The 17,830-nt window shown below is 36.9% G+C and overlaps 2 protein-coding genes across 4 annotated transcripts in view; one reads left to right on the plus strand and one right to left on the minus strand.

Annotated features, from left to right (window-relative positions):
• DLAT (dihydrolipoamide S-acetyltransferase) overlaps window positions 1-15,052 on the plus strand; it is a 43,709-nt gene extending 28,657 nt beyond the window's left edge. Inside the window, exons 12-16 of one of the 2 annotated variants that reach the window (XM_023736979.1) lie at window positions 5,423-5,585; window positions 6,657-6,793; window positions 7,428-7,631; window positions 11,730-11,805; window positions 14,935-15,052. In XM_023736979.1, coding sequence (XP_023592747.1) covers window positions 5,423-5,585; window positions 6,657-6,793; window positions 7,428-7,557 — 430 coding nt within the window. In that variant the 3' untranslated portion in view covers window positions 7,558-7,631; window positions 11,730-11,805; window positions 14,935-15,052. Of the gene's footprint in view, window positions 1-5,422; window positions 5,586-6,656; window positions 6,794-7,427; window positions 8,876-11,729; window positions 11,806-14,934 lie in introns of those variants that run through there. The other variant, XM_004382504.3, reaches the window with a different exon arrangement.
• PIH1D2 (PIH1 domain containing 2) overlaps window positions 12,462-17,830 on the minus strand; it is a 10,068-nt gene continuing 4,699 nt past the window's right edge. For both annotated transcript variants that reach the window (XM_023736980.1, XM_004382505.2), the window contains 4 exons: window positions 17,250-17,373; window positions 16,441-16,686; window positions 14,823-15,088; window positions 12,462-12,660 (listed from right to left, as the gene is read on the minus strand). In XM_023736980.1, the coding sequence (XP_023592748.1) occupies window positions 12,526-12,660; window positions 14,823-15,088; window positions 16,441-16,686; window positions 17,250-17,373 (771 nt within the window). In that variant the 3' untranslated portion in view covers window positions 12,462-12,525. The remainder of the gene's footprint in view (window positions 12,661-14,822; window positions 15,089-16,440; window positions 16,687-17,249; window positions 17,374-17,830) is intronic.

Raw genomic sequence — 17,830 nt, forward strand, 5'->3', positions numbered from 1 at the left:
GTTTTCTCATTCCATTTCCTGCTTGGCTGAGTTCTTTATCTCTTCATTTGATGTTTTAGGGTTTCAGGATTGTTGTATTCTCTGTTTGGCTTAGTTTTTCGGATCTTTGCTGTGGAGGGACGGCGTGGTGCTTCTGCCTAGAGCGCCGTTTTGCCGGAACATTTTCTGGGTTTTTTTGTTGTTGTCAGTAGCTATCCTAGTGGGTATAAAGTGGTATCTCATTGTGGATTTGATTTGTATTTCCCTAACGACTAACGATGTTGAATATCTTTTCATGTGCTTATTGGCATTTTGTATATCATGTTTGGAGAAATGTCTATTCAAGTCCTTTGCCCATTTTTTAGTTGTTAGTCTTTTTGTTGTTGAGTTTTAAGAGTTCTTTATACAGTCAAGCACTGTATAACGTCCGTTTGGTCCCACATACACGTCTGTGGTTCCATAAGGTTATAGAATTCGGAAACCCTGATTGCAGAACAGGACGTAGGAGATGTAACGAACATAATTGAACATAGGGAACACAACAGCTTCCTGCCCGTAACGTGTATGTCACGTCTCTTGTATACAAAATGATTGCATTGCCAGGCATATAATTGTACAGTAAATTGTAGAGGGAGGTTATTTGCCCCAACAAATAATACAGTGTTAGAACACCACGCAAATCACAGAACATAGTGTAGACGTTAAGCAACACATGACTGTATATCCTGGATTAAATCTTTATCTGGGAGAGAAAAAACTTTATTTGATGTACAGTTTCCAAATATCTTCTCCCATTCTTTTGGTTGTCTTTTTACTTGATTGATAATGTGTCTTGATGCACAAAAGTTTTTAATTTTTGTGAAGCCTAGTTTATTTTTTCTGTTGTTGCTCACATTTTTGGTGTTATACCTAAGAATCCATTGCTTAAAAGGTCTTGAAGCTTTACCTCTATGTTTTCTTCTAAAAGTTTTATGACTTTAGCTCTTACATTTAGGTCATTGATCATTTTTAATTCATTTTTGTGTATAGTGTGAGGTATGGGTCCAACTTCATTCTTTCGCATGTTGAGATCCAGTTGTCCCAGCACCATTTGTTGAAGAGACTGTTCTTTCCCCCATTGAATAGATTTGGCACCCTTATTGAAAATCAGTTGATGACAGATTCATAGGTTTATTTCTGGATTCTTAATTCTATTCCATTGGTCTAAATATCTATCCTTATATCAATACTACAGTTTTGATTACTGTAGCTTTGTAATTTGTTTTGTAATTGGGAAGTGAGTCCTCCTACTTTGTCCTTCTCTTCCAAGGTTATTTTGGCTATTTGGGGCCCCTTATAATTCCATATGAATTTGAGGATTGACTTTCCATTTTTGCAAAAAAGGCTGTTGGAATTTTAGTAGGGATTGTGTTGTATCTGTAGATCACTTTGGGTAGAATTGATATCTTAACAATATTAAGTTTTCTAATCCATAAATTTATTATTTAGCTCTCCTTTATTTTCTTTCAGCAGTGTTTTATAGTTTTCAGTGTGAAAGTCTTTCACCTCCTTGGTAAAATTTATTCCTAGGTATTTTATACTTTTAGATGCTAATTTAAAAAGGAATGGTTTTCTTAAATTCCTTTTCATTTTGTTTTTGCTAGTGTATAGAAACACAACTGATCTCTTGTACCCTACAGCTTTGCTAAGAAAGCTCTAGTAGCTTTCTTGTGGATTCTTTGGGTTTTTTGTATATATAGTATCATGCCACATGCAAATTGAGATAGTTTTACTGCTTCTTTTCTGATATGGATACCTTTTATTTATTTTTCTTGCCTAATTGCTCTGGCTAGGACTTACAGTACAATGTTGAATAGCAGAGTTGAAAGCTGGCATCTCCTTGTCTTATTCCTGATCTTAGGGGGAAAACTTTTAGCTTTTTCACCATTGAGTATGAAAAATCTTATTCTCTTGCCCATCTGAGTTAATTACTGTTACTGAACATGTCTTTCAGTTCTTTCCTTCTAGGATGCCATTTGGTCGTTCCCTTTCCTTTTCTTAGATGCATTCCTTTCCCTTGCTATGTATGATCATGATGATAACCACCATAGCAGCTACAATTTAATGAGTGCTTAAGCAGTTTACATTCATTACCTCATTTAATCCTCACAATTTTTTCTTCCTTGTATCTAGTTTTATTTTAATTAAGGAGGGAACAGTATCTCATATAATTCAGCAGTCATGAGAACTTTTTGAACTAAGCACCGTTATTGTCTCCATTTTACAGATGAGGAAGCTGAGGCACAGAAAAATTAAGTAACCTGCTCAAGGTCACATAGCTAGTAAATAGGTACCAAGATTTCAACCCTGGCCATCTGGAGATGAAACCCAAGTGTTTAACAACACTATACTGCCATCTCCCGTCAGTTGAAATTGTACTCATCTTTAAAACCTAACTCAAGTTTTAGTATCTAAAGCAAAAGTAAGTTTTTCCTCCTCTGAATATTGTATGTGTTACTCATTTGGCACTTTTATTAATGCAACAAATATTTATTATTGACTGTTTTGCTTTTTTTACCCATATATACATAGTTTATCTCCCTAAATAGATTTTAAGTATCTTGAAGGCAGAGATGGTTTCTTGTGGCGCAGTGGTTAAGCATTAAGGTTGCTAACCAAAAGGTTGGCAGTTCAAATCCACCAGCCACTCCCTGGAAACCCTATGGGGCAGTTCCACTCTGTCCTATAGGGTCTCTGTGGGTTGCAATTGACTCAGCGGCGGTGGGTTTAGTTTTTGGTGCCTGACACATGGGCTTTTCTTTTTCTTTTAGTTTTCTAGTGCCATAATTTACATATCATAAAATTCACTCATTCTATGTGTACCATTCCATGATTTTTATTAAATTTACTGAGTTGTGCAGCCTTCACCAAAATCTAATGTTATAACATTAAAATGAGTTAATCCCCTACAAAGATTCCTTACGTCCATTTGTAGTCAATCCCTGTTTCTACTTCAATCCTCAGGCAATGTGCTTGGCTGTCTGTGTCTGTAGATTTGTTTTTTCTGGATGTTTTATACAAATGGAATCATAAAATACACGGTCTTTTGCATCTGGCTTCTTTCACTTAAAATATTTTTCCATGTTGTAGCATGATCAGTTTGTTCCTTTTTATTGCTGAATAGTATTCCACATTTTGTTTGTACATTCACCAGTTGATAGACGTTTATATTGTTTCCAGCTTTTGGCTATTATGAATAATGCTGCTATAAATATTTGCATACAATTCTTTGTGTGGGCATATGTTTTCATTTCTCCTGGGTACATTCCTAGGAGTGGAGTTGTTGGATCATATGGTGAATTTACATTTAACTTTTAAAAAAACTTCCAAACTGTTTTACCTTCATACTAGTAGTGGATGGGAGTTCCAATTTCTCCACATCCCCACCAGCGCTTGTTACTGTCTGGATTTTAAAAACTTATCATTATAGTCATTTTAGTGGATATGAAATGAGAGCCATCTACCTTTAAGAATATCTGAAAAAAACACAACTTAGATGAAAGGATTGAGGTTGCAGGGCAAGTTCCAAGAATTAATTACTCTCACCAAATGCCTTTCATTTATTTGTTCATATAGCTATCCAACAAATACTTTTTCAACATGTTCTGTTTGCTAGATTCAGAAACACTATCTACTCTCTCGGGAGAAGGATTGTTATTAAACAACAAATGTAACAGGATAAGTGTCTTAGTTATCTTGTGCTGCTGTAACAGAAATACCACAAGTGGATGGCTTTAAGAAACAGAAATTTATTTTCTCAGTTTAGGAGGCTAGAATCCAAACTCAGACCACAGGCTCTAGGAGAAGTCTTTCTCTCAGCTCTAGGGAAAGGTCCTTGTCTCTTCAGCTTTTGTTTCCTGGTACCTTAGTGATCTCTGTGTAGCATGGCATCAGTTTTCTCCCATCTCTGCTTCTCTGGCTTATTTGTATAGTCTCTTTTATGTCTCAAAAGAGATTGACTCAAGACATAACTTACACTCATCCTGCCTCGTTTGCATAACAAAGACAACCCATTCCCAAATGGGATTACAACCACAGGCATAGAGGTTAGGATTTATAATACATAAAATAGAGGATAATCAGATCACTAAATGGAGGACAGCCATACAATACCGGGAATCATGGCCTAGCCAAGTTGACACATATTTTTGGGGGACACAATTCAATCCATGACAATAAGTCTTCCTAAGAAAGCAGTATATGCTGTGTGATGCCTTAGCCAGAGCCCAACTGTGGTAGCTGATGAAGATCACACATTGTATTACTAGATCAGGTCCTTGCTTTTGCGAGTGACAGATGCCCACTTCCAGGTGGCTAGAGCACATTGTAGGGTTTGATACTTGCAGTCTTTAGGAGTTTGTGCCAAGAAAGAGCTGGAGTTCTTTCGTTGGAGGCAGAGCTATGCCTTCGTCTGAAGTTCTTAACTTCTTGAATGTCAAACACTTTAGCAGGGCCCCTTTGCAAGTCCACAGACCCCTAAAGAGTCTGGATACAATTCAAGAGTCTGTGAACTTGAATGGGGAAAAAAAAATCACATTTTTTCCCCACTAACCTCTTAACTGAAATTTAGCATTTCTTTCTATTATAAATGTAGAAAACAAATCAAAGTATTAACAGTACTCGTGGCTGGTCACCGATAAAATCATTATTTTCCTAGCACATTGTAGTTATTGCAGAGATTTCAAAATAGTGTTTTGCTCACTGCTACTTCAAGTTATAGCCATTATTAGACCTCCTGTGTGATCTTGTTATTTGAGTGAGTTAATACAGAAGCACATCTATTTTATCAAAATTTTTATTAAATATTTGATAACTGAATTTCAATGTAGTTGTTTTCTATGTAATTTAAGTATTTTATTTTCTGTGTTAAAAAGCTATTCTGAGAAAGGAACCAAGTGCGAAGGGACTCATGGTGCAGAAAAAGTTAGGAACTCCCCTTTAATGGTTTATTTTCTCCTGAGACAACACTACCTTGTGGCCTCAGCACCGTTTCTCCACATAGTGCCGTTCTTTTCCCTCCACTCTTCCTTTCATCTGCTCAAGCTCTGCTTGCAAACACTCAACACCAGCCAACCCTGCCTCTTCTCAGAATCCACGGAGTCATGGTTGCTTAATTCTCACTGAATGCTGAACCTTTTTTCCATGTTTTAGTCAATGCAAAATGTGGGTGAGTTTGGAGGGTACTGGTGAAACCAACCTACTGATACCTTTCTCATTCATTTTTAAAATGTGCACGTCAAGAAGGACATAGCCAAATGTAAATGCAGGAAAGACATCTTTCTGGCTGAACAGTAACACAAACTGGCTTTAAAAAATTTTTGAAGTAAATATCAATGTTGTTGCTTAACCTGGCACATGGGGTTTTAATATTGTTGATTATTTAAATTTCCTTCTTTTCAAATAGAAATCATGTTGTTGATATCAGTGTTGCCGTCAGTACTCCTGCAGGACTCATCACACCTATTGTATTTAATGCACATATAAAAGGACTGGAAAGCATTGCTAGTGATGTTGTTTCTTTAGCAACCAAAGCTCGGGAGGGTAAACTACAACCACACGAGTTCCAGGTAAGGTATCATTTACTTAACTTCTGAATGTTAAGAATGATGTTATTCCAGTACAGCTAGATGGTGCCTGGCTACCACCACTGACTGCTCTGACCGGGATCACAATAGAGGGTCCTGGACAGCTGGAAAAGGATGTAGAACAAAATTCTAACTCACAAAAAAAAAGACCAAATTTACTGGTCTGACTGGAGAAACCCCGAGAGTATGGCCCCCGGACACCCTTTTAGCTCAGTGGTGAAGTCACTCCCGAAGTTCAGCATTCAGCCGGGGATTGGACACCCTTATAAAACAAAACAGGACTAATGAGGCACAGCAGTCCAGGGACAAGGACTAGTAGGCAGGAGGGGACAAGAAAGCTTGTGATAGGGAACGCAAGGTTGAGAAGGGACAGTGTTGATACGTTGTAGGGTTGTTAACCATTGTCATAGGGCAATATGTGTACTAACTGTTTAATGAGAAACTATTTGTTCTGCAAACCTTCATCTAAGATACAAAAAAAAAAAAGAAGAATTATCTATGTGAGATCAAATTGACAACAGCAACTCAAAAAGTTTGATGGGAAGCCTGGGGCAGTGAGTTGAAGATAATGGTGATGGAATAATTTGGAAAAGGATAGTGAGAGTAGCAGCACAACTGGAAAAATGTAATCGATGTCACTGAATTGTACATGTAGAAACTTTTGAAATGGTGTAACTTTGGCTATGTATATTTTCACCAAAAAAAAACAGGTTCTCTAAGGTTGAGAAGGGAGAGTGTTGATATGTTGTGGGGTTGTTAACCAATGTCATAAAACAGTATGTGTACTGACTGTTTAATGAGAAACTATTTGTTCTGTAAACCTTCATCTAAAGTACAATAGAAAAAAAAAATATATATATAAAGAATGATGTTATTGTTAAGGTCCACATAATGTTTTTTTGGATTTTCTACCTTTTGATTCTGCCATGTATTCTCACTGACACAAGGTCCTGAAAATAAAGAAAAATTGAGTAACGTTTGTAATTTTTTTCTGATTTATGTTGATAAGCAATTAATTTGATCTTTTTTTTTTTTTAATCTTTTTTCCTATAGGGGGGTACTTTCACAATCTCCAATTTAGGAATGTTTGGAATTAAGAATTTCTCTGCTATTATTAACCCACCTCAATCGTGTATTTTGGCAATTGGTGCTTCAGAAGATAGACTGGTTCCAGCAGATAATGAGAAAGGGTAAGTGCCAAAATGGGACGGGGGTTGTAAGCTTATTTTTATTACGTTATACCTGTTTTTGAGTCTTAATTTTACAGATAGTCATTTGGTATGGTATATTGGATTTTCAGGTAGAATCAGCCATAAGTATAGACTGAAGTTCCTCAGGATAGCTGCTTTTCACATTTTACTAAATGCAGTAAATCCTATTTGAGAATGGAAGCCTTATTTACTCTAGATCAGAGGTCAACACACTTTTTCTTAAAGAGCCAGACAGTAAATATTTTAGGCTTTGTGGGCCTAATTTCTCTGTTGCAAATACCTAACTTGCCATTGTAGCATGAAAGCAGGTATAGATAATACATAAATGAATGGACATGGCTGAATTCCAGTAAGCCTTTATTTATAAAAACAGGTGGAGGTCCACTTTAGCCCATGGGCTGCAGTTGCTGATCCATGCTCCAGATGGCTGTTTTGTCTGTTTCTTCAAGCTGTTAATTTGAGCTATTGAAGTAGGGGATGTAAAGAGTAGGTGGAAAGTAATGTTACCTGTTTGGATTATAGAGTAGGAGTCAGCTTTGGGCTGGTTACTGGCTAAATTCTAGTGATCGCTTTCAGAGTACCTAATAATGTTTATGTTTTTATCTTTTTCTAGATTTGATGTGGCTAGCATGATGTCTGTTACACTCAGTTGTGACCATCGAGTTGTGGATGGAGCAGTTGGAGCTCAGTGGCTTGCTGAGTTTAGAAAGTACCTTGAGAAACCTATCACCATGTTGTTATAATTAACCCCAAAATTTCTAGACTCTCCTAGGTCACATTGGTTCATTCTTACCAAGATATTTATGTTATTGAGCAGGTGGTTATTTTTATTTTAAAGTTAACCAGTTATTTTTGTTATTGAGTCTGTCCAGATAAGTTATTTGTAATGGGCATTACTGAATTTTTCTAATGCCAATTACACTCAAATACTGTGCACATTCAGTAATTAAATACCAGATTTTAAGCCAGGGGCTCCTAGTGAAGGAACATATGGCCTAGCTCTTTGGTGATAAGTATGTCCACTAAGAAACGTAGTAAAGGCAGAATTGTGGTTCCCTGTTGAGACAAGTACATAAAAGTAACTTGGATAAAATCTTGAATTTATAAAATTTAATTTCCTAAAATGTTGTGCTTGGACTTAAGAGGGAGAGAAGGGGTCAGGAAAATTAGTTCTCTTGGAGAAAGTGTTTGAATTGAAGCTTGACTTTGGAATTTAAGCCCAATGTAAAATTTTCAGTTATATGATCTTGGTTTAGCATGAATGGGGGGGTTGGGGGTGGTGGTGGGGTAGAGAACTTTAAGGAAAATAAGTAAAATATCCAAAGTCAACATTTTCTTAGACATCCCAACCAAACTGTTCTTTGCTCATTTTTTCTATGAATCCTTAAATGGTTGTTTTCCCATTTTGAACTGAAATTATAAAGATATAAACAACTACTTGGTATAAATGAAAATTTGTGTGGGTATTTATTTAAACAAATGTATAATTCTGAGATCAGAATCTGTAATTACCTCCAAATACAATAATATGTTTATAGAACTTAACAGAAAGAAATTATGAAAGTAGAATCCTTACTAACTGGTGGTTATTGCAAATGAGCCTAATTATCACAATCCTTTACTCAAGGAAATATGGGAAGCTATATTGAATAACTAACTATGGAATAAGTGTACATATGTAAAATCTGGTTACTAGAGTTGGATATGTGCCAAAATCATTTGTCACTAAGTCCTACCTGAAAAGAAGAAGGGTAGAAATGTATTAGTAAATAGGGCTGAAAGATAATGCCCCAAAGTGGTCAGTTCTACTTCGATGAAGTAGAAAATGTTAAATATGTACATAAAGTGTTCTGTGTCTTTCCACCCAATGGTTGTCTCGTGTAAAATAAGAAAGCCTTAAATCCCATTGGAGAGAAAAAAGTATTTAGGTTGCTACTTTATCTTAAAGGAGCCCTGGTGGCGCAATGGTTAAGCGCTCATCTGCTAACCGAAAGGTTGGTGGTTGGAACCCACCAGCTGCTCTGCAGGAGAAAGATGTGACAGTCTGCTTTCATAAAGATTACAGCCTTGGAAACCCTATGGGGCAGTTCTACTCTGCCCTACAGGGTTGCTGAGTTGGAATTGACGGCAGTGGGTTTGGTTTTGGTTATCTTAATAGCTTACTTCTTCCCATTTTGTTATGATTTACCTTTCCTTTGTGAGGACGAAGGAGATAATATTCAAGATAATAAAAATTAACTGGAAACATCACAATTCGACTTTCTATTGAATTGATGAGTTTTAATAAATGTTTGGGATTGTTCATAAATATTAAAATAAATCTGACCAGTGCTTCCTTGTATATGTAATACATGAAGCTAACCCTAAAATTTATTCTTTCAGTGTTGAATCTATTTCTAAATGTTCATTATTACATGGTACACAAGTGACACTCCATATATTCCACAAATATTCACCTTGTTGTATTATTATGAAAATAATACATTAATCTGATTTTTCAGTAATTAGTAATTTTGGCTTGAACTGAAGATTATATAGAAGGATCAAGCTTATCACAAGGGACCATCATCCTTATGAGCCAAATCTGGTTCAAAGATATGAAAATTCATTCTTTGCTTATGCTTATGGCTCTATTGTTCCCTTGAAAGAAAAATAAAAACAATAACCTTTTAATAAAAAATTGTTCTGAGTTAAAAATCTGAGCTGTAATCTAAACCCAGGTATTTCTATTTCCAGGACTGAAAGAGAAAAGGCTAGAAATAGTGTTTTGGGTTCAAATTAGAAACTATATGTTTTCAACATGTCTGGTGTAATTTTTGATCTGTTGGAAATTGTTTTGCACATTAAATGATTAAGATGCAGGGACAGCTATGTACTTGTAAGCTCTTAATAGAGACTTAATACAGATAATTTTTGAGTTTATAGAGTTGGTAAAAGACTGAGTTTATGAAGATGTAATCTTAACTGTTAAATCTCAAGGAGTTACCTGAAGCATCTCATGTTGGAGTATGGCACATATATTAGCAAGATGAAAGTGTGGTCTGGCTCTGTTAGATGTTTTACTCCAGTTCTAAGTTTTATAAGTGTGTCATTAGGGACCCAAAGCATGGTCTACAGCAGGAACTGACCAACATGGTAGAGATGGCAGGAATGATTGCAAAGGAGTAACCCTCACCTGGTAATATATCAGTCCTAGAATACATAGGAAAATCACAGTCACTGGTGATAATTGCTTTAAACCCAACTGTAGAAATAGCCAGTCTCTAAATCAAGGATACTATTTATGTCTATCTGAATTGATTTCTAATGTTGAGAAAAAAATTATAAAATTCAAATCAGTCCACATTTCATTATTAGGACCATTCCTGGGCAAAGTTTGGCCTTTTGCAGGGAGGGGAAGTGAGAGATGTTTTTATGAATATAAAATCCACTGAAGTAATGTCAGTGAAAATATTTTGGAAAGTTACTAGAATGTAACGGCAACTAAAAATGAAAATTTTAACATTAAGCATGTTAGGTCTTGATATGTGTTTTATTAATAAGTATACAAACAGGGAGATAGTAACCCGAGTAACATGTAAGTGCTGAGAGTGAAAGACTAGAGGTTCCATCAGTTCCATGGATAGGTAGGGAGGTTTTTAGGAGATATATTTGGGCATGATTTTACAGGAAAGATGGGGTGAAACCATTCCAAGTTTTTTTTTGTTGGGGAGGCAGTGAGGAGACCATAAGGAGCCCTGGAGGCAGAATGGTTAAAGCACTCGGCTGCTAACCAAAAGGTCAGCGGTTCAAACCCACCAACTGCTCCGTGGGCAAAAGATGTGGCAGTCTGCTTCCATAAAGATTTACAGCCTTGGAAACCCTAAGGGGCAGTTCTACTCTGTCCTATAGGGGCACCATGAGTTGGAATTGATGGCAGTGATTTTTTTTGGGTGTGGTGGGGTGGGTGGGTTTAAGGATACCAGAGCCTGGGTGGTTCAAATGGTCTAAGAGCTCGACTACTGAAAGGTTGGTGGTTTGAACCCACCCAGAGGTTACTCCGAACAAAGTCCTGGTGATCTGCTTCTGAGAGGTCAGAACCTTGAAAACCCTATGGAGCAGTTCTACTCTGCACACATAGGGTTGCCAGGAGTTGGAATCAACTTGATGGCAACTAACAACAACAAGGAGACTCTAATGACTTTGTTAAACATTTTAGGACATGATACAGAGCTACAAAATTTCCAGAAGGTAAATTATCCTAATAGAATTCAAATCCAGGCCAGGTTTAAGAAAATTATATTTGATTTTAAATGTCATGTACTTTATATCTATTACACATTGTGATGGTTAAGGTTATATGTCAACTTGGCTAGGCCATGATTCTCAGTGGTTTGGCAGATATTATGTAATCCATTTTGTGATCTGATGTTAGCAGCCAATCAGTTGAAAGGAGAGTTTCTTTGGGGGTGTGGCCTAGATCCAGTATATATGGACGTTCTGGCAAAGCTTGCCCTCTTGTAAACCTGCATCCGACTCATCATCCTCTTCCAGTTCTTGAGATGTGAGCTAGCAGCCTGCCTGACCTGCTGATTTTGGGGTTTTGGGTTTGTCAGCCCCTGCAACCACTTGAGTGAGAAACCTCTAGCCTGACACCTGACCCATGAATTTGGGACTTGAAAGCCTCCACAACTTTGTGAGCCATCACCTTGAAATAAATCTATATATATGCTTCACTAGTTTTGTTCCTCTGGAGAACCCAGCCTAAGATACACACATATTAGTTTCTAAAGTTTAAAATAGTTTTAAAATTAATAAGGACTTTTAAAAAAATCTTATGTTGAATTAGAAACTAGTAATTACAAGGGAGCTGTTTTGTATCTAGAAGAGATGACTGACAGATGCTTGAAGTTTAATGTGTGTGTTGTTTTCTTAGGATGTGAGTTGGAAGGTTGGTACCTCGTTCTGAACATCCATTTGACAACTTAGAAGAGATAAACGGGAGTTGAAAAGTATGTCACTTTTGTACTTGTGCTCATTTTCTTAGGAGGTGATCCCCAAATCAACTCCTTTTTCTCAAATTAGAGATGGATATATTTTGCATCTTACGTGCAATAACAGCCAATTGCTGTTAATTGGTCTTTGTAGTCCAATCTGCAGACAAGTCTGTATCTGATAAAATCTCTAGCTGGGTATCTTGGACTCCTGGCAGAGCTGTTTTATAGAAGTATACAGGTTCATAGAAACACTGAATAATTATACATTGGCCTGTATTTTTATTGCGTGAGAAAACTTTCAATGTTACACCCCATTTTGATAATAAAAAACTTCTTGCATAGCCTGGGATTTTTTTTCCTGATGCAAAGACTTACTAGAGATTTCAAAAAAGAATCTTTTCAACAGTAAATCCAGAGTCTTCTCATATTACTTAAAAACAAATTGTATTTTTCAAATGATATTTAAGTTATACAGACCACTACAAATATCTTCAAAACAAGTACATTATGGCAATATCATACTTAGGAGTTTCAGTTGATGCCAAGTCTACTTGAGAAAGAGTAAAAAGAATAGATAAAAACAACAGCTGAAGAGAAAAATCTCATTTCAAAAAGAATTCTTAGGAAATATAAAATTAGCTTTTAAGATAAACCACTACCTCTTCACCTATAATGGAGGAACTATAATGCACATGACCTTAGCACTGAAAACCTGAAATACACGACAGTCTTATTTTACACCAATGGCATTGTGATGATTAATGTAGCTTTTTCTTTGATAAATTTTGCTGTAGTCATTTCAGTATCAACAGATTCTGGAAGATTCAGATGTAATCTGTACTTTTCAGAGACCTCGATCAATACATCATCCTAAGAATAAACCAAGAGAGATTTTAAAAGATGAAAATGGAAAAGTATTCCCTGGTTAAATTTTGTGTTAGATTGGATTATTGTTCCCAGTAATTCATTCCTCTCTCCTAAGAGGATCCTACTTATTGCTCTGTGACTTTCAGTGAGCATTCTGAGGTTGGTTGTTAATTGCTGCACCGTACATCAAAAGTTAATATGGCACCAGAAATAGGGCGTTACCATAATAAAAGTCCTAAATTTTGTGGCATTGGCTTTGGGGCTGACCGGCAAGCAGCAAGAAAACTTACTGGAGACAGGAAAGGTGGTGACTGATGTAGTGATAAAGCACTTAGTAAAACTGTCACAATAATTTGGAAGGCAAATAATGCACCTAATTAATTTCTGACTTTAAATAAATGGAAAATAGAATGTTGGTAGTATGAGTTATTCTATTAGCTGCATTTAACAAGGTACTACAAAAAACGAAATGAGCTTAGAATTACCCTGTTTTCAATTAGAATTGAAAGGAAATAAAAAAACACAGAGCCCAGAAATTCTAAGACTTGAGGACTTAAAAATTGAACTAATTTGTATTTTCAACCGGTAAAGATAAAACTCAGAACTTATTTGATCAACAAAAGCTGATTAAAATAACCTAGAGGCAGAGACTAAATCACAGGCCTTTATGTCCTTTGTTAAAACCTCTGAATGGATTAAGGTGGACCTCAGTAAATCCTTTCATTTGGCCAAAATGATACAATAGACAAGCAAGTCTTGAAAAACAGGCATGTCTAAAAAAAAATTCTGGGGTGTAGCAATGACTGAATCAAATCAATAAAATAATCCCAGCCTGGACTAAAGGAATCTGATTGACAGCCTTTGGACCTCAACATTGTATGAGCAGGAAACAGGCGGAGAAAGCTGCTCAGTACCTAAGGATAGCATATTCTCCAATGTTCTATTCAGATGTGACCAAAGTGGATAATGAAAAAGGAAAAACCTCCTCCAAAATGAATCTGAAGATCATGGAGAACAATGAAACTGGGTAGCTAAGTAATCAAGTAACTTTGTCCAGGAACCAAAGCATGAATATCCCCTGCCTCCAGGGGCTGTAGCAATGTCTGCCTACCAGGATTTCAGAACTGCTGTGCACCAGTAATAGCTGTATGCCTCATATTTTTTTCCCATTACTCAATTGAGACTGTTTATTATGGTTGTCCTCTCCCCATTCTACATTTTATGGTGGATGGGGTTGGGGAGTAGATTACTTGTCTTTGTAATTCATAGGTCTGTGGTTCAAGAGATGCAGAATGTGTAGACCACTATGGCAAAATCCTATACTTTGGAGTCTAATACTGGATTGGAGGTGTTTTCCTTGGGAAAAGACACAAATATTTGTGACCAACAGAGTGGACTGAGATAGATTATAGTATTGTTCCCAACTGTTGGTTCCTCTTCTGTAAGAGAATTAATAACATCCCTGCCATATGACTTGCTGTGAGAGGAATATACTTCCCAGCCTTACTGATGTAGGACTTGGCTATGTGACTTCTTACTTTGGCCAATGAAATGCGAGTAAAAGTGATATATGCTGTGTTTGAGCAGAAGTTTTAGAATCCATTGCACGGTTTGGCCATTTCTACTATCCCTCTGCCATGAGAATGGCATATCTCAAGTGGGAATTGCTTCTTTACCTGGATCTTGAAATACATAAGACTCATGGAACAGAAAAAAACCTGTAGTAGACATGTAACCTGAGCAAACTGTTGTAAGCCCCTGAGATTCTGGAGTTGTTTGTTACTAGAAGGTACTAGGGAAAATAGTTTCTGCTTCTTTACAGGCTCCTTTCTCAAGAATTCAGACATTGACTGGGGGGAAAAAAAACCTGTGATCAAAATTTAAACGCGGTATATATGTACAAAAGTACCTGGGTGGCACAAATGGTTTGTTCTCAACTAACCTAAAGGTTAGCAGTTCAAACCCACCAGTGGCACCACAAAAGAAAGGCCTGATGATCTACCACTGTAAAGATTACAGCCAAGAAAACCCTATGGACCAGTTCTCTGTCACACATGAGGTCACCATGAGTCAGAACTGACTAGATGGCAGTGGGTTTGGTTTTTTGTTACTAGAGCATAATATAGTGAAAGTTGACAGAAATTTATAGTATGTATTCAACTTACCTTAGAAACACTAAGGTCACAGAGAGAGACTGAATCAATACCCGGTAATTCAACTATCAATTCAATTTTCAGAGGCTTCTCATTCTCATCTTTCACAATTTTTAATTCATAGGTTGGGGTCTTCATCTCCACCTGGATCTCAGTACTGCAAATCTCCTCAATCAGACATCCTGCTTTGTCTGAAACTTGATTCTTTGGCAATGTAAGCTGAGGAAAGTGATCTGGACTGCTCACAATACTGTTTCTTATCTGTTCAAGGGTGAGTTCTTTATAAGGAAGGGAAAGAAAAAAAGGGGGAGATAAATCACAAAAATCAATCGACATAAAATAGTATCAGGCTATGAGCTATAATATATGTAATGTTAGCTGAAATGACAGAAAAAGCTGCAGCTAAGTTAGTTTGGGAATCTTGTTTTTTTTTTTTTAATCGATGTTGAGAATATACACAGGGAACATACACCAATTTAACAGTTTCTACATGTACAATTCAGTGACATTGATTACATTCTTTGAGTTGTTCAACCATTCTCACCCTGCTTTTCTGAGTTGTTCTTCCCCTTTTAACATAAACTCACTGCCCCCTAACTTTCCTATCTAATCCTTCCAGTTGCTGTTGTCAATCTGATCCATATGGCCAGATCTTAAATGAGCACAATGCCCAAGGCAGACATTCTTTACTAGTTAAGCTAAACTATTGTTTGGTTTTAAGAAGACTTCAGGGTATATTTTTGCCTTAAGATTTAAAGATTATCTCAGGCAATAGTTTCAGGGGTTCATCCAGCCTCCATGACTCCAGATAATCTGGATTCCATGAGAATTAGAAATTGTTCTGCATTTTCCCCCTCTGATCAGGATTCTTCCATCAAATCTTTGATCAAAATGTTCAGTAATGGTAGCTGGGCACCATCCAGTTCTGATCTCATGGCAAAGGAGGCAGATTTTCATGGAGGCAATTAGCCACACATTCCATTTTCTCATCCTATTCCTGACTCTCCTTCTTTCTCTTTTGCTCCAGGAGAATAGAGACCAATTGTTGTGCCTTGGATGGCTGCCTGCAAGCTTTTAAGACCCCAGGTACTACATGCTGAACTAGGAGGTAGAACAGAAGCACTAAACACATTATTAGGCCAATAAACTGGCATGTCCCATGAAACCATTACCCTAAACCTCCAAACCAAGAAACGAAATCCCATGAGGTATACGGTTGTACATAAGCAGCCTCAGCAGCTACTTTTTTTTGGTCACTGTAAATATATCACACACTTTTGCTAATTCAACTTTTTACAGGTGTACAACTTATTGGCAGCAGCTACATTAATCAGCTGTGCAGCCCTACCCAAAATCACTGATTTTTTCATCATCATAAACCGAAACTCAGTACTCCATAACAGTTTGAGAATCTTAAGCCAAAAGAATCTTAAACCAAAGAATTTGGTTTAAAAGTCTGCAGGATTTTGAAAAATTTTTAGGATATTCTAATATTTCCAGTATCTAATCTTCATATTTTCCTATCTTAAGTTTCTCATCTTTTAAAATCGAAACTTCTAGTTTGCAAAATGTACACAGGATACAAAAATCTTAAGTAAGTTTAATTTTCTTTTTACATTCGTCAACATACCCTTTCTCATTTTCTGTCTTAAATCAGTGGAGTCATTCTGGATTCCCATCAGATTTTGTTTCATCCTTTGAATGCTTCCTTTTATTGTAAGTTTTGTAATATGGTAGGACTGTGAGAGGGTGGATTGGAGTCGCTCCTCAATGCATTTCATAGCCATCCGTATCAACAGATCCTTTTTCACCTGGTCTTTTTCTGCTGCCTGGAGAACATCAGGATTGTAGGCAACATCGATGACTGTGTAAACATCTGCATGTGTAATTCAGATGGTGTGAAATGAAGACAACTTTACCTTGTTTCACAAATGTTATTGTCAGGTAATAGGTATTAAACTGTAAACCTGATAAAGACCAAATATAAATGTCATCCCTGTATTTTTTCAGAGGCAATAATGGTGCTACATACACAAAATTCCAACTTGTCCATTTCTTAGCATTTTTATATGCTTAAAAATAGCTCATATTGTTAGAAAATTTTTAAAAAAGTATTCAATTTGCATAAAACCAAAACCTGTTGCCGTTGAGTCAATTCCGACTCATAGTGACCCTACAGAACAGAGCAGAACTGCCCCATAGTTTCCAAGGGGCGCCTCATGGATTCGAACTGCTGACCTTTTGGTAAGCAGCTATAGCACTTAACCACTACACCACCAGGGTTTCCAAATCTGCATAAAGGTATACTAATTTGTCATTAACTATCTCATCACCAAGTAAAATATTTTACTTGAAATGTCTTTTACCAAGAAAATCTGATCAATGCTTACTACCAATAAAAAATTTTAAATTTGCTGTCTCTTTCATAATTCTAGGTACCTGATGTCTCAGAAATATCTTCTGGCTTGCCAAGACTTATTGGTACTGGATGAGTGGTTGATTGGGGAACTGGGATCCTTTTCCACTGGCAAAGGTTGATGAAAAGTGTTTTTTCTCTTGGTTTCTAAAAAAAAAAAATTTTTTCTTTTGAAAGTTTACAATTCAAGTTAGTCTCTCATACAGAAATTTATACATACATTGCTATGTGACCCTAATTGCTCTCCCTATACTGTGACGGCACACTCCTCCTGTCTACCCCGGATGTTCCGCGTCCATTCAACCAGCTCCTGACCCTCTCTGCCTTCTCATCTCACCTCCAGACAGGAGCTGCCCATTTAGTCTCATCTATCTACTTGAGCTAAGAAGCACTCTCATCACGACTATCATTTTATGTCCCATAGTCCAGTCTAATCTTTGTCTGAAGAGTTGGCCTCGGGATGGTTTTAGTTCTGGGTTGACAGAGAGTCCAGGGGCCATGCTTTCTGGAGTTCCTGCAGTCTCAGTCAGACCATTAAGTCTGGTCTTTTTATTAGAATTTGAGTCCTGCACCCCACCTTTCTCCTGCTCCGTCAGGGACTCTC

Source organism: Trichechus manatus, unplaced genomic scaffold, assembly GCF_000243295.1.
Source record: "Trichechus manatus latirostris isolate Lorelei unplaced genomic scaffold, TriManLat1.0 scaffold00094, whole genome shotgun sequence".
Classification (NCBI taxonomy): Eukaryota; Metazoa; Chordata; class Mammalia; order Sirenia; family Trichechidae; genus Trichechus; species Trichechus manatus.